We start from the raw sequence: 17738 nt of genomic DNA on the forward strand, positions 1-17738 counted from the left end.
CCCGTTTTTGGTTTTTTCACTTTAAATTTTATATGTTTTTTTTGTTTTTTAATTTATAATATTTGTAATACTATAAAACAATATTTTTTGCACGATCACATTATGGTCTAATTTTAAATATTCGTATTTATGTCATAAAAGCATCAAATTTACCAAAATTTAATTAATTTTAATCTTATAAAAGAAAAGAAAAAACCACATCCATCGGATGTTTTCTTATTTATTTTTTTTATTTACATACAAGAAAAATCCGCTGCTAGAAGTGTAAACAACTCAGATAATTCTTTACAAGAAAATATCGGGGAATTGCATGAATATAAAAATTCTCATATATAAGGAAACAAAGGGAAAATAAAGATAATTTTGACAGTTTTATAGATGAAATGACATTTCCAAAAAATCCAACCTGGTTGGCCAAAAGCACCTAACTGAGAGGAACATAAAATTCTACAAGAAGATTTAGATTTTCAAATGTTTTTGGAAGCTCTTCTTAACAATTCTGATGAAATAGAACATTATGCCAAAGGAAAAGCTGTTGTATATTCCCTTGCTAATCAGCTTAAAAAATTGTGTAAAGCCGCCTTATAAATTGATTTTTGAGAGAAAAAAAGAAATTCTGAAGGTATTAAACAATCTGTAAAAAAATTAGTTGCCAGTAAATAAGACAAAGAAATCAATTTATCAGATGTTCAAGAAAACAAAGAACAATGTAAAAGTTTAAATTAATGATATAATCAATAAAATTTGTATCATCATAAAAAATAAATTTATCCTTTTAACTATATGCGTCATTTATACTCGCATGTTGTTAAAACAATTTCTCATCTTTAATTGTCTCGTGTTCTATTTAATTAATATGTTCATTGGTTTGCCCTACTTCAGCAATATTTTCTGATGTTCATCGAAATTACCTTTCGAGGGATTCGTAGTTATTAGGAATATTAAACTATATATTAATAGCTTTTAAAATAGGTAAATTTTAATGTTTAAGAAGATTGTCGTAATTTTTTAGTTTTGTCTATATTAATCTAGGTTTTACTATTGAATATTGCAAACTCTTATTAAATAAATTAAATGACTTATATTATAATAGATTTATTATTTGATTCATAGACCAAAGCTTTAAGACTTAAATATATATATATATATATATATATATGTTTTTAATTTTTTTCTTGTCTAAAGCACTCTTCTGCTTTATATATTCAAAAAAATTATGATTCTGAATTTTTACTGGCATAATTACAGCTTTTGTTCATTATTAGCTTTATAAACAACATGTTGTACCAATAGTAACCAGATTAAGTTCTATGAGGACAAGTATAACAGATTTTATTACATAACAAGTCGTAGCGATGATTCATGCTCTTTTAGTGAGGATGATTTTTTTTTGATGTAGTCCTGGGCCTTGAGAGCGAATTTAGACAGAATGGACTTGATATAAAAGGATTTAGTATAATTTTTTACTTAGATGCTTAAATATGACTCATACTGGTTCTGTATAGTTGTATCGTGTTGGCGTCAAATTATAATGTATGCTATCCATTCTAAGACAATTTACAGTTCGTGTTTCGAATAAAAACACGACATGATTTATTATCATAAATTTGCATATCAATTGCTTGTAACCCTTAATTTTTACACGATAATTTTTTCTGCAGAACTAGCACAACAGTCGAACGTAATAATATCCGTATAAAAAAAAAACTAAAAACTAAAAAACCTTTGTTGTTATTAAAGAAAAGCCACCCAGCAAATAAAAACTTCAACAGCCAATAACTTATGATACACTTTAGCCTACCATAAAGGTTTTGCTTGTAGGAGAAAAATATCCCTTGGGATTAGAACCACAAACATTCCTGTCTGTGACCTGCGTTCAGCAGGGTTCTAAGAGAATAACACATCTGACCCACTCGTCAGTTAAGAACCTAATTAGTTCAACGTAAATGCTACGGCACCAGCAGCTTGCCATACATCCCCAGGTAAAAGTGTGTTTTTTTCCTTCTAGATTTCTCTAGATCTGTTCTGGCTTGCAAGCCTTTCCTTTTCTCGTACTACGACATATCGTTGTACAATCATCTTTTCTGAGAACTCTACTCTTACAAGTAGAGACTTCCTCTTATGAAAACTAGTTTTGATGTCATTGATGCTACCAATAAATATCTTAACTAGCTCCTCACTTGCTTGAGTTGAAGATCTCAACTCAGATATTTTATCCTCATATAGAGATCTTGTGTTAGAGAGCGTCGGACAGTCTAACAAAAAGTGTTCAAGGTCTTCTCGATCTCCCTCACATAGGAAACAGTGAGTCCCATAATAAGGAGGGATTCTGTTGGCATGAGCCAAAGCAGAAGACCATCTGGCTAAATTACACCGAAGCCTGGTGTAATTCCTGATCTGCTTTTGTTTACTTTTGATAGTATGTACTTAATCTGCAAGTCACAGATTCCATACTTATCTGCTATTAGAGCACCTAAGGTGGTGTTGTAGAACCCCTTGCCTTAAGTATCTCTAAAATCTTGTTCTTGCCTATAATGTAGGCAATGCTTTCATAATCGTTCCCGATATATCTCTTACACCAACGTCTAGTCCTCGAACTCTACGTTGTTTTCCCTCCCCTCGGAGATTGGTTAATAAATTCCGAGATAATAATTTTATTGTGTTTCCACTTCCTTAATGCCCTAAATCTACTAAAGGCCGCCTGTATGTGAACTTTATTCATACAGAGTTCGTCCATTATCCTATATAATGGCACTATTTTTGTTCGAAATACCATTAAGATCGCTTTTCTTAGGATTCTATTGATCACACCAGACCTTATACTAGACATCTTCAATAATTCACTTCCGTATATTAGTGAGGGAAATAGCACATTTATATATATATATATATATACCTTTAAAAACTATATTAATTCCTTTATTTAGAAGCTTTGGTTTTAAAACTTCAGAGCTTTTTTGCCTCTGAAGGCTCCATCTCTTACTAAGTGTTCTTCTAAAGTAGATCTTTTTATAAGAACACCCAAATACCTGTATTCGGCGACTTCACCGATTTTTCCAAAGTCAGTCCTGATAGCGACATCTACAGACTCGGATATATTACTGGCATCCCATACTAAGATACCACTTTTGTCACAGTTGATCTTCATACGATTCTCAACTGCCCATCTACTGATTTGACACACTTTGTGTTTCAGATCAGCAAGAGTATTGCCTAGAACTACGATGTCATCTGCAAACATCAGTCCGGGCAGGCTTATATTTGAGCGAGGAACGCTCACTCCTGTTATGCCGTCAAAAATATCATTTATGAATAGATTGAACAGCGTAGGAGAACAGGGGCACCCCTGTCTCACACCTTTTTTGTAGAGATATCCACTACTTGTGTCTCCGTTTATACGGATTCTATTCTTAGTATTTCCATAGATATCTTTCAATGTGTTTATAAGATATCCCGGAATACTATACCTTTCTAGCTTATTAAATAGTAGCTCATGGCTAACATTGTCGTAAGCTTTTTTTAAAGTCAATAAAACATAGAAATGTTTGTTGACTTCGAAATTCTCTTCTTTTAACAACCTCCAGCAAGGTTGCAATCTATTTCATACATTCTTCTCCTGCTCTAAATCCGGCTTGGAAAGAAGAAAGAATGTTTTTTTCTTCAACAAACTGTGTAAGTTTGTCGTTTACTATTTTTAAGTAAATTTTGCTTATTGTGTTAATTAGCGCAATTCCTCTATAGTTGTTGAGATCTGACACATCTCCTTTTTTATGGAGGCAAATCATGTCAGCAGCACTCCAGCTAACAGGAGGGCTGTCTCCTGTTAGTATTCTATTGAACTCGTTTACTAGGAACAGGGGCAGCTATTTATCTACTAAACTAGGTTTAAGTAGTACCTTGTATAGCTCGGTTGGAATCTCATCCGATCCAGCTGCCTTGTTGTTGCCACAGTTATTAGTGGCTCTCAATACTTCCTCCATAGTGATGTTCTCTGGAGTATCCCTTTCGATATTCTTTTATGACAATTTCAACGTCTGAAATTGAGTTAGCTGGATTAGCGTAAAAGTCATTGGCTATCTCTAACTTCTTTTTATGCTCGTTATGAGCCATGCCCGATACATCTTTCAAGCAAACATTGTCTAATCTAACAGTCACGTTGGAAGAACTTTTCAACCATTTCCAGAAGTTTCTGGATCTGTTACTTTAATAGAGCTCGATGACCTTGAAGGCCCAAAGTACGGCTCGATCAATCCGAACTTTTATCTTTGTTGCCTTAATCTTATCCTTCAGTAACATGTACCTATGCACAGACGTTACGACCTATTCGTTAGCATACGCTTAGTAGCATTTTTAAAACTTTTAAAGGCATTTACGTGTCTCCATCTGATGGGCAGTCCTTTGAATGTCCCCACTTTACTGTGTATCTTGGAGGATATACAAACGTCTTTTATAACTCTAGAGAGTTCATCTAGTGTGAATGTTTTTTCATATAACTTTCTTGAAAGCTTAGCTTACATTCCTGGATGCTCAAGTTTCTTCCTATTGTAGGCAAATGACCATTCTCTCACTGGAGAAGGAAGAGATATCATTCTCTTCAGCAAGAGATGATCACTTACCGCCAATCTTCGAGAAATTGTTATTTTCTCGTTGTTGAATTAAGACCCCAAATATCGTATCAATACGTCTTTTAGAAACTTGTCCATCACTCAGGATTCTTGTCCCTGATAATCTGTTATAGTTTATTGCAGGGCTTAACCCTGCGATAGCAAGCTTCTTTTTGAGGGAAGAATCACTAGTATTCATAACCTCATCACTACAATCTCCTTGTAGTTTCTTTTATCCTTCTCAATACTAAGAAGGTTAATTACTTTACTTAGAGCTTCGGCCTTGTACTCTCTCTTGTGGGACGTAAACATTGACTATTAAAATCTTTGTCCACCCCGTACTAGTTTTGAATTCAACGACAGTTTGCAGGATATTGTCGTCATCCCCCTTTTGGAACATCTTACTGCCCCGTCTTTTCTGACTAGAGTCATTAGACCCGGCCGATTCTTTCCTATGGCTGTTGTCTCCACCATCATAACTTTTCTAGTCTCGTAGAACCTAAGGATTTCTTCCAAGTTTCTTGGAGACATAAGACTGTTGGATTTTCTACTTTAAAAGGAATTCTAAGTCCTCCTTCTTTCCGTAGAAATGGTTGATGTTAAGACTATAGAGCTTGGCCTTCTCTATGGACTTGCATCTTCTTTTATTCTCCACTCTATCACGAGTTGGAATTTCTTTTAATATTTCTAGGCCAAGTTTATCCATGGCTTCAGAAATTTCTTTTTTTTTGACCTTCTGACCACGCAGAAGATGAAGTTAGCATCTTTTCTGCGATTCTTTCTAGTATAGATAAGAGAGTCCGATAATCCCGTTGACACTCTGTCTAACTGTTGTCGGAGTTCTTCTCCTTTGATATGGTTGGCCATTGTTTTAACTGAACACAACCCCTTTTGAATGCTTGTTCTCAGCATTCTAGCTTTTACCATGATATAGACATGAGATTTAAATCTCAGTTTACATCCATTACTTTTATTAGTAAAGTTACTAACTTTTGGTGAATTGTTGGGTAGACAATAATTTTTGGTACAGCTAAGAAGCCGTATAACTTGTTTTTTATAAATGAATTAATTAGGGTATGTTTATTGTAGTTTATATTTATAGTTTAACAAGGTTAGGTTCCGCGTTAGCGTCACCTGCTTAAAGGTAGCTTTGTGGCTACATAGTCCTTTCCACATCGGCTTCGTCTCCTCTCCTTCGGTAGTCCAGAGAAATGCTTTCTGGCGTCTTCTTTAGCATAATCATCTGGATGTACGCTTCTACCTTCTTAGGGATTCAAAGTCTTGTGGTATATGATTTGTGAAACTTAGTCACTATACCGTCCCAAGTGATTACGTAGGGAATTATTTCTGTTTTAAACCCATATATTAAGCCCAGTTCGCCTGCAAGGACATCATACTTTCTTAACTTATCGTTTTCTACTTGCTGTAGATTCTCTTGTGATGTGACACCCATTTCAATTATTTTAATTAATTAATTCTTTTTATCTACTACGACAATATCAGGTTTATTATATTTTGTTTTTTATAAAAATATATATTATTTAATTAAATTCTTTAAATAATTGATTTTTATCACGGTTCATTGTGAAGTTTACTATCAACTTTCATGTCTTTCCCGAGCTGTTTCGCATTCAGCTCGGAAAGGAAGAACTCTTCATGGCTTACTGTAGAATTATCAGATAGCCCCCTTTTTATAACTTTTATTGCCTTATCAACAGGCACATACTTCTTCCAATTTTGACGAAGATCGGAGAATATTTTCGTCAAAGATGATTTGTTCCTAGAGATATAGTCGCCTACTTCGTTTTCGGCAAATAATACTCTTGCCTTTTTTGAAGAGCTCCCTGAAGTTTCTGCAGCTTGAAAGCAGAATTCACCTCTAATAAGAAACCCCCTGCCCTCTCCTTCAATATCTTTTACTAGAGGAATATTCTTTTACTCTATGCCTATTATTTTGGCCGCGGTCACCCTAATGATGTGTTCCCCTCGGGGGAAACCATAAGCGACTACAATTTTGTATTTGTAGTCCTTGAGGCTCTTTCCTTTGATTGCTAGGTCTAGCAACTCTTCTCTGGATAGCTTATCTATCCAATTCGACTGTTTCTTCCTCGATGTGTGAGGAGAAGTTACCTTGGGCGAAGAAGTTTTCTTCATCCTGGATTTGCGCTTAGTCATAAATTTCGACTTCGCACGAGCTTTTATAGATAACATTAACCAATCAACTTTCAGTATTTTATTACAGGTTTTAAAACTTGAAACGGGTACTTTCAACTGTTTCTTATCACAGTTGAAATTCTTTTTTACACACCCTAGAAATGGGGCAAACCTATTGGTATCGACTGTTTTTGATGTTTTTGAGAATGACTGTCCAGCCATTCTTTGTCTTTTCTGTTAGAAGAATATTTTTCTTCAACAACTTTCTGTTTCCTTTCTCGGCAGCGGTAACCTTCCGTAAAAACACATTAAAGGTATTGGATGATGGTATCCTTTTACCAATAACCTTTATTTGCTCTTTATCTTACCCTTTGCTAAGCCATCAAACTTCTCCTTTTCCTTTTTTTGATCAGTACGATCAGCTTTTATGGTGATTGGTTCTTCACACTCTCCTCTTTTAGCAGTGAGAATCATGTCAATTCTCTGCTCTAATCTTTCATTTGAAGCCTTTAGGGCATCAATTTGTGTGTTGAGTTGGTTTCTCATTACAAAAATCTCAATCTCATGCTGTTTCTTCAAGTTTTTAAGCTTGAATCTCTGTTCACTGAGCTCTTCACAGATGGCATCTAAGTACTCCTGATGAATACTTGTCACTCCATGTGAACTCTTACAATAGGAAGCAAGGCTAACTATCAGCCTAGCTCTCCCACAGTACCTTTGGTTGGCGTTTCTGCCTTCTTCTATCTTAATTCTGTTGAATAAAGTCTCTGTTTGTGACCAGAATTTTATCAATTCTTGGTCTATGAAAGCAGCCCTGCGGAGGCTGCTAACTTCACAATCTGGTTTGTAACCTTCCAATACTAGTGAATTAACACTTTCTTGTACTCCAGAGGTCGATAAGTCGGCCTCAATCTCGCAAGTTTCTTTTTTCTTTTTTGCGTTGGGGAACCCCGTTACCTTTAAATCTATCTCATAGAACGATAAAAAAAAAACTAAAAAACTTTATTGTTATTAAAAAAAAAGACACCCAGCAAATAAGAACTTCAACAGCAAAAAAAAACTTTTATTGTTATTAAAGAAAAGTCACATATCAAATAAAAACTTTAACAGCCAATAACTTGTGATACACATCAGCATACCATAAAGGCCTTGCTTGTAGGAATCTCATAGAACGATGCCGAGTAAATAGTCAAAAGGATTTAGAAGAGGAAAATAAAAAAATTGTAAGTGACTAGCTGAGAATATAACCTTAAAAAGTTGTGTGTTTAGAAGGATATGGTGTTAATAATTTGGAGCAAATAGAGAAATAAAACATAAAAAATATATTTTGTTAGAGCCGATATCATGATAGTAAACATACTGGCTCTAATATAAATATCTAATACATGTTGTGGATCAACTAAAAAATATATTATAAGTAGAAATATCATTGTATAAAATAAGGAAATTTTAATTGTTTTTCAAATACAATGTTTAGATAATTGTTAATAGTTTCTATTTTTGATATAATTAATCTTTCACTACTGCTTCAATTATTAAAATAGGGGTTGTTGGTAATTTGTTGTCTCAACGAACATTTGCTCATTTTTATTGTTTTCTGTAGTACAATAATTTGTTTTTTTACTGTTTTCCTTATAGTATTGCGATTTATTTTTTGATTTTGTATATGCGAATTCGCCCATATTCAAATGCAATGCTCTACATAAATTCTTATTATTATTTATTTGAAATAATTTGTTCGAATGACATTAAAAAAACATCTTTCCAAATATTTTCTTGAAATTTCTTCTTTTTCCTCAATCAATAAAACTATCAACTACTTTTAAATTTCAAAGTAATGTTAACAATTATTTTCATATGCCAATCTAGTTGTATTTGAATTGCAATATTTACGTATTTCTTATTTTCTTACATTTTCTCAGTTTTTTCTCTTAATTTTTCTTTTAACTCTTCCTTATATTTTTTTATCTTTAACACTTCGAGATTAGATTCTTTAGCATCAGTTTTCATTTCAATCTTATTTTTTTCAATTAGTTTTCCTTTATATTCATAGATATTTATAGAATTGGATCCAGTGAATAATGCGATTGTTTTATAGGTCATTTCCAATAATTTGTTATTACTTATAGTTACTATCTCCTTAAGAATATTAAATAAATCAATATTTTTTTCAGTTGTGCTCGTATCAACTGTAGTTGTTTTATTTTTTTCGTCAATAATTTCGCCAATTTCTTTAAGTGTTTTAAAAATCTTATCATCACTTACATCATTTTCTTGGATATATGCTTCTGCTTCTATTATTAAACAAATAACAATTACATATAGATCAATGCCTTTTAAATCCTCTTTTACAAGTTTTGTCAATTTTCTAATTACATGCGTTATATGATGTTCGCTGTCTTTTTTATTTCCAATCATAAATTTTTCACCACTTCGAAATTTTTTTTTATTTTTTCTATATTGAAAAGAAAATATCATATGTATGGCGGATTCTGGTTTGGATATAATTCTTTTGACAAGGAATTCTATCTTGTTATGATTTTTTAATAAATTGTAAAACAACTCAATTTCGTTTGTATACTCAGTGTTAGTTAGCTTAGAACATATTTTTTCAAATTCCATATGGCAAGTCCTACTTATGTAATGTTTATTATTATCTAACGGTATAGAGTCCTCTATATGAAAGATATAATTGTTTTTGTAATATTTAAAAACTACCGCTTCTGTTTTTATATGAATTGAATAATTTTCTTCTTTTTTACTTATGTTGATATATTTACCATAAATATAAATATTTTCATCATTGTCACGCAAAGACAGATTACAATTATCGGGCGATAACTCATATATATCTTGAAGTTTATGCATTATTTTATCTTCACAAGTATCAGCTACATTCACTTCAAAATCAAACTTGTGATATAGTTCATTAATGCAAAATTCAAAAAAATAAAGCACGTTTTCTATATCAATAGTCAACACAATAAATTTCTTACCTGTCTTTAAATCATCATAATAACATATTGAAGATTGTTGTTCTGTAATAGACCCGTCTTTAAGAGTTCTAATTTTAGTGATTATTTTTTCAAATATATCTCCACTATGACAAATGTTTTCATAGATAATTTCTGAATATTCCTTATTGTCACTTCTTAACACGTTTCTTTTTTTTACTTCTTCTACTAACTCTTTAGTAATGGGACAATTATAATAATCATATTCTTCATATATAAACCTATATGCATTTTCGTTCTTATAGTTGAATAATGTTTTTAGTTTATCCTCTAATAGCTTAATGATATTTTTAACTGATTTCTGTCCTTCGGGTATAATAGTCAATATTTTTAGAGGAATTGTTTCCCGTGGAGTCGTCCATTTCAAATAAAATTTATATTTATTTATTTTATAAACTGCAATTATATCAATGTAATTCTTTCCTTTTCTCATATCACAAAAACGATAATTTCCCGTTTTAATTTTTTTTAAAAGATCATCTTGAATTATTTTGCATGTTTCTAAGTTTGCTTGTACAAACAATATTGCAGAAACGACTTTCAAGATATTCATGGAGGGTAGCAGAAAAATTTGTTTTTATATGAAAATAAATTAAAATATTCAAATATTTAGAAAAAATCACATCAAATTAAATATTATTTCTGTAGATTAAAAAATGAAAAACAGTGTTATTGTATTAGCTTTTGGATATTATTGAAAAAGACAAGATAATTATTAAATTTACATATAAACATAAAAAATTACCGGACCATTTTCACTTTAGCCCCCCCTACCAATATGAATTTAGAATTTTAAAAAATATCACTTTTTTTAAAAGTCGAAGCTGAAAAAATGTGGTTGAGGAAAAAAACAAAAAATAATTTAAAATAAAATAGCTTAATAACCAAAACAAGCTAATTTTTTGTTTTTTTTTTGAAATATTTTGATCGTTTTCTTCTTCCAGTGATTGATCAATAATTATCTTGATTGTACATTGTAAAGTATAACAAAGATTATTCTTGAACAATTTCTATAAAACAATAATATATAAGGGAATTACTTTGTTATAAAGTATATTTTTTAAGAAATAAACAGTTTTATAAATATGTGAAATTTCACTTTTGGAAATAAAATTGATAATATTATGTTGAAGGAGTTAATGTTGAATAACTATAAATAGCTATAATATTATTAAATACCCCTTATGTCTACTATTCTCAACAGTTAACAAGCATAAGGGTTTATTTATTAAATAGTATAAAGACAACAACATCCCCCCCCCCCCCAAAAAAAAGCACCTTATCGGTTAACTTCTCTCACTTTTATTTTCATTTAAGAATTTTTGAAATTTTGTAAGCTGAGCGTGATTACGCTTAACCTCTTTTCAGTTGTTAAAACATAATAAGAATCACCTTCTAGGATTCTACAATTTTCCCTACAAATACGTATTTACTATCTGCTTTGGCAAATGATGTATTAGTAAGAATGTCTTGTGATAGTACATATTCTCCAATCTCAAATTTTTCTCTTTTTAACGACTTAAATTCCTTCTCGTATTTAATTCGTTGCGCTTCTTTTTCTTCTGGCGTAATTCTATTTTCCCACATCTCATTTGAGTACACTTAATACCGCTGTGATAGGTATTATTAAATCGTTTAACTATATCTGGTAAATTTATTTCCAAATTATAAATGGGTTCTGATAAAAACTTTTTCCTTATAATCTGCCATATATTTCTATTTAGTCTTTCGACTCTTCCGTTGGACTGATGTTTTCCCGGGCTTGCTATGAACTATAATCGAGTTTTTCTCGCACCACATTGAGAACTCTTTCGATATGAATTCTCTCCCATTATCTATTATAATTTGTTTCGGAAGTCCCCATTCTTCAAAGATTTCTTTCATTTTTTTAAACGTTTTCTTGTTCGTTTTGTTCATTAGATATTTTATATTAACTTTTCATGTGTAAAGATCAATACATGTAAGTAGGGTATAGCCTGTTCTAGGAATAAAAGGTCCATGCTAACCTTTTCCAATTTGTAATTTGCTTCCACTAACTTTTCTCCTCCTCGTGTCTTTTGTTGATTGCATTGACAAGGTTTACAACGTTTAAAGTATTGAGCAATTGATTCGTTTATTTTAGCTCAATAATATTTTCTCTTTATTGTATAAATCATTGCATCTCTTCCGTCGTGGGTTGTAAGTTTTTCGTGTGCTTCCTTAAGGAGCGCTGGTCTATCTTCGACGCGCGAGAAAAGCTTTGTTTCTGTGTCGTTTACTTTATAGTACCACGTACCTTTAGAATCGATGAGCACATTTTTTGGCAGTTTTAAGTCATGAGTTTAATCCTCCTTTTCAGAAAATCTACTTAACACATCAGCCTCAATAATTTCGGCGCCTTTCTTATAATGTATTGTGAAGTCATAACTTTGAAGTTTCTCTCTCATTCGTTCTAATTTCATATTTCCATATATATGTTTTGTTTTAGCAAACGTAAGGGCGGTGTGATCGGTTATTACTTTAAACTTATAGCCTTTTAAATATAATTCATAGTTGTAGTATTCCCCAAGCCATAGCTAGAAATTCTTTCTCTGTTATTGTATATTTTTTCTCTGCTTCAGACAGCTTTTTGGATGCCCAATCTATAACTATAAGTTCGCCATCTTTTTCTTGTTGATGACAAGCTCCTATTCCTGTATTTGAGGCATCTGTTGTTAAGACAAATGGTTTTGTGAAGTCTGCTACATTTATTGCTATGTTAGAATTTATCTTTAGTTTTATGTTGCTAAAAGTTTCCTCGCATTCTTTAGTCCATTTTACTTGGTCGTTGTCCATGAGACCTTTAAGTGCATCATATAATGGTTGCGAAATTGTTGCAAGGTCGCAATATATTTTCTATAGTAATTTGCAAATCCAAGAAATTTTTGTGAGTTTTTTTTTGGTTTTTGGCGTTTTGAAATCCATTATCTTTCTCTGGTGTTCTCCTATTGGCCATTGAGTTGACCCGTTGATCATAGATCCTAAAAGCTTTACTGTTTTGCTTTTATATTGCATTTTATCTGCGTTAACTTTAAAATTATTATCTGCGAGCCTTTGAAGAACTTCTGATAAGTTCTGGTCATGTTCTTTTTCTGTTTTTTCCATATACTATTATGTCGTCCATATATACCATACATTTAGTTTCAATGATATCACTTAAAATATTATCCATTATCATTTGAAAGATTGCTGGTAAATTTTTGAAGCCTTAAGGCATTCTGGTGTATTTGTACAAATTATTGTTAAAATAAAAGGCTGTTTTATGCTTATCTTTAGGGTCAATTTTTATTTGGAAGAAGCCGTCTGATAGATCAAATACTGTAAAAATTTTCTGCCCTGTGTCATATTAATGATATCATTTATTTTTTGGATCGTGTAATTGTTTTCCTCTACAACTTTGTTTAACCATTGCATATTACAGGTTATTCTATATCCTCCATTCGGTTTTTTACTGGGCGCATATGATTGCACCATGACGAGGTAGATCTTTCCATATAACCCAAATTTAGAAGTTTTGTTATTGTTTTTTGGGTACCTTCTATGTCACATTGTAATATGTTTTATTTTTTTTAATATTGATTTTGGCACCTTCTTTTGTATCTATTGTGCACATTATTTTATTATAACCTCCGGATGGTTCATCATTAAAGAGTTTACAGAACTTTTTCTTAAGTTCTCTTATTTTTTGTCTCGATTTTTGGACATTAACTATAGTTGAATTACCAATAAAAAGGGGAATTGATCAACTGTCCATGATGTAAAAAGTGGTTGTTATCTGTATGTGATTTATTTTCACAGTTAATTCTACGTATTCTGTTAGGGTATTTTCTTGTCCAAAAATGTTTGTTGCCGTAATCTCTTTCGTCTCTATGTTAAGAAATCCTTTTTCTTCAACAAGCTTCCTACTAATTAAATTTGGATTGCTACCTGTATCTACCACTGCATTTATTATATCTCCAGCAAGAAATACTTCCATAGTCTTAACTTCTCCTAGTGGTGTTTGTAGATTGTTAATCAAAAATCTTTCCAAATGCAAATTTTGTTTTTCTTTAAGAGGTTGCATATTGGTTCTTATCTGCTCAATGTTCTGAGTTTGAGGTTTCTTATTTTATGATTTTCTCTTTTTAATATTAACAATTCTCTTCTCCTTAATAGTTCTATCTTGTTCTGATAATCATCGTATACTGATTGGTTAGCAAAGTAGTCTCTAAAAGTTAAGAATCCTTCTAAAGTTAAAAATGTTCTTGAAATTATTTTTTTAGCAAATTCTTCATCCATACCAGAATCATAAGCAACAGTTATAATTCTATCTAACCATTCGCTCACTTGTTCATTTAGCCTTTGTCTAGCTTCCAATAAATTCAAAAGAGTTATTTCCTCTGTTATTTTTTTAGTCGACCCTTTAATTGTCTCCATGTAACATTTGTAAATTTTTGTTTATTTTTGATTATTGAAATTTGAACCTCCCTATCAAGAATCCTAAGGAAGATTGATATTTTTTCCTTGTCTTGAATAATGTTGTGAGCTTTAAACTGAAGCTCCAAATTTTCCATGTCTGCTTTGGCTTTAGCGATTCTGAATGTTAGTCCTTCTATTTTCTGTTCCGTACAGGGCGCCATGTTGAAGGAGTTAACAAGCATAAGGGGTTTGTTTATTAAATATTATAAAAACACCAACACCATCCATTGTTAAATACGTACATTTTATGATCTAATTCTGTTTATTTTCATCCATTCGCTGCTATATTAATTGTGAAAATTTTGATACCAAAGACATAAAGGCCGATTTTTCATAAAAATCCTTTTCTTTGCGTGCAGGGAATTATAGAATGTTTAAAAAAACATAAATTAGAGATATTCTAGCCTCAAAAAAATTAGTAATTAATTTCTCTACAAGTTAATGGATTTGTTTGTCTAGAAAAGAATTCTAAACATTTTATTAGAAAATCTTAAAAATGCAATACTAAAATTAGTATTTTTTTAAAAAAAAATTTACAGCCCCATAAATGTTTTCAGTCCTAATATTATTCATTTTGAATTTACAAAAATCAACAGCAACCCATGAGAATAATGAAAGTATTTTAACACAAAAAAATACGTACGGAACCAATGAAAAAGAAACAACTGAGTTTTATGAAGTCGAACTTGACTACATTAAAAACATGGATCTAAGTATTAAACAATCAATAATCGGGATGATATACGACGTTGTTTTAGAAAAAATGAGGTTTTCTATATTAATGCAACATAGCTGGCCAAAAGAATTAGACGAAAATGAATATGAAATTCGGAAAGAAGACATATATTTTAATTTTTTCATGCAACTTAAAAGTCATTCTGGGGACATTAATTTCCTTTCGTGTACACAATTGGCCGTTAGCACATTATTATTGGCTCTTCACAAAAATATTTCTAAACTATATATTAAATTGTTAAATTTTATATTTTTGGGAATAAAAGTTAATGTTAATTGTCAAGGGACAGATCTCCAGTGGTTCTAAGATGGCCCTGGAGACCAGAGAATACCATGCTGTAGGTATTCTTCTTCTCCTCTCTAATTATGTTTTGGAGGGAAATACTTTATTTTCCCTCCCACAAACATAAAAGAAAATCATACCCATAAGGGTATGAAGAAGTTAAATAAACAATTAAGTAAAACTAACTCTTCTCGGACTGCTGGGCAACCAGTAGTCCACATTAATGATGCGAAAAAAATCATTGAAGGATTTGTATAAATAAAATGAATGAAGAAAATAATTTATGCATTGAACAAGTTTTTAAAAATGATGTGTATGAAAAACTTGATGAATATATCATAGATAGTAATATTGAAAAAAAATATGAATACTCTGAGAAGGAGGATAAAATATATTGTAGGAAGTGCTACACGTGTCAAATATATAGTGTCATTGTTTTGATATATTTGAAACTTTGTTTAATTAAATATTTTAGAATAAATAAACCCATGTTTTCATTCCAACATATATAAATATTACTTTTTCTCACAATGTTTAATTATATATTAGATTAATTTACACTGTCTATAATATAACTTTTTAATGTTTTTGATTAAGCACATCGTTCTGTAAACCAACTTCTTTCATTTCTAAATAATAACATCTTTTCGACAAATTTATTTAAAAAAAACTTACAAGAGCAATAATAGATTCTTAAAACTTTAGGATTTCATGAAGTTCAAATCCGCCCTTAATTTAATTCAAGAAATTTGAAGTCTCATAAAAAAAAATGTGTCAATGCTATCAAAAACAGTTATCTTAGCAATTTCAATTTGTAGCATACATGAAAAGGAAGATGTAAAAAATTACCCACGCATTTTTATAACAAGTATAGGTATAAAGGCTTAAAAAAACAATATTACCATCAAAACATAGTCTAATTACATAACGACTGAAAAAAAACAAAGTCATTAAAAGACTATTTTTATTTAAGTGATCTATTTTTTATTGCAAAGTGTATATTAATAATGAAATCCAAAGGTAAGAAATACAATTAGCATCAATTTTTAAAGCGTAAAAAATGAATTCAAAATTAGTCATAGATTAAGGATTTCCTAGAGCTAGCTAATAAGTTATATATGCTCCAAAATACATACAAAGTTTTTTAAAATATAATATAATTTATCTTATACGCATGTGTTTTATGGTTTGCGTTAATAACATTAATATATTTTATAAACTTTAATCTAATGTCCATTCATTCCTCAAACTTAAATATATTTATAAAAGAAATATATGCTCGATTTTAATCAATTAGATAATCTTTTTCATATAATGTATTTTCTATTATACATAAAGATGTGTATAACATATTTAATATGTTGCGCTTGTCATTCATTGGAATAAAATTGTATCCCTGTATATGCCTTTAAAACATGACCAAGAGAAAGCCGTATGAAAGTGTTTTTAGGTAGTTTTATAAAAATTTTATATTTAATGTGTCTAGGATATAACGAAAAATCGGCGTATAGGTCTGTGCCTGACTTTATTTCTCTCTTATGGATTTTTATAGAGAAACGAAAAAAAATAACTTCAAATATTTATCCTAAGAAAACTTTAATAATTTATATAAAAATAAGCTCTACGTAACTCTTGATATTTTAATATATTGCGCACCCTTTCTCCATTTAAATTAACAAAAAAAAGTCGTAGTTACTTTTTCTTTGATCATTTTTTAGCTATTATATCACATTTAAGATGTGATCAGACTCCTCTATTAAATTTGCGGCCTCTCCTGCTTCGTTTTTAAAACCAGCATCGTAGATTACAACGCGATGATCATCGTTGATAGATTTTACTACTTTGTGATCTAATTTATGCCCATCAGTTATGCAAATCGTTTCGTTTTTTATGTTGTTTTTAAAAAACTGAGCCAATATCTGAATAGTCCGGTAGGTATTGTCTCGACTCTCAATTCTAACGTCGCTCGTCTATTGTACCTACCAACCATGCACAGTTTTTCACTGTGTCATATCTTTCTGAAAATGGTTGAACATATTTCCATTAATTATAACCGTTTTGTCGCCTATGCCACTTTTTCAACCCTCCTATTATTTTTTTGTGTTTAATTTTTCCTTTTTTGTTGTTTCATATAATTTTTTTATAGCCCTGAAGACACTGGAAGCTTGCACACAAAATTTTTTATTTAGGTATAGTGTAGACAGCTTTTAAGTGAATGAATACGTAATTTACAAATAATTATTGTCAGGCGACGAACCTACGCTGACAATAAGAATCCCCAAATGTGATTGATTCTTATTTAATATAAATGTGAAGGATAATATAAGTGACAGGTGAGTAATTAGTATTAAACACGAGCATTTAGAGAGTTACTTTAATTTTAGCAATTTACACTTTCGGAATAGAACGTCGAAATGGCCTATTCCAAATATTTCCTATTTATTTATTCTCCAGTCCTTACCCTTGATCATG

The 17738-nt window shown here is 30.9% G+C and overlaps 3 protein-coding genes across 4 annotated transcripts; 1 reads left to right on the forward strand and 2 right to left on the reverse strand.

Moving 5' to 3' along the window:
• Positions 1–6176: 6176 nt before the first annotated feature.
• Positions 6177–7304, reverse strand: VNE69_05068 (putative reverse transcriptase; the record flags this gene model as incomplete). Of its 2 annotated transcripts, XM_065473548.1 has the most annotated exons (4): positions 6177–6536; positions 6573–6913; positions 6970–7035; positions 7127–7304. In XM_065473548.1, the coding sequence occupies 4 exons, from the start codon at positions 7302–7304 to the stop codon at positions 6177–6179; spliced, it is 945 nt and encodes a 314-aa protein (XP_065329621.1). The 2 variants fall into 2 exon arrangements, with proteins under 2 accessions (XP_065329621.1, XP_065329620.1); XM_065473549.1 differs by lacking the exon at positions 6970–7035 and having other exon boundaries at positions 7175–7304.
• Positions 7305–8666: 1362 nt separating this feature from the next.
• On the reverse strand, positions 8667–10325 carry VNE69_05069 (uncharacterized protein; the record flags this gene model as incomplete). The annotated part of the gene is made up of 1 exon (XM_065473550.1): positions 8667–10325. One exon carries the CDS (start codon positions 10323–10325, stop codon positions 8667–8669), a length of 1659 nt encoding a protein of 552 aa, XP_065329622.1.
• A 4470-nt stretch (positions 10326–14795) lies between these two features.
• Positions 14796–16303, forward strand: VNE69_05070 (uncharacterized protein; the record flags this gene model as incomplete). Its single annotated transcript, XM_065473551.1, has 3 exons — positions 14796–15280; positions 15514–15662; positions 16287–16303. 3 exons carry the CDS (start codon positions 14796–14798, stop codon positions 16301–16303), a joined length of 651 nt encoding a protein of 216 aa, XP_065329623.1.
• Between the last annotated feature and the right edge of the window lie 1435 nt (positions 16304–17738).

This window comes from Vairimorpha necatrix, chromosome 5 (genome assembly GCF_036630325.1).
Source record: "Vairimorpha necatrix chromosome 5, complete sequence".
In the NCBI taxonomy this organism is placed as follows: domain Eukaryota; kingdom Fungi; phylum Microsporidia; family Nosematidae; genus Vairimorpha; species Vairimorpha necatrix.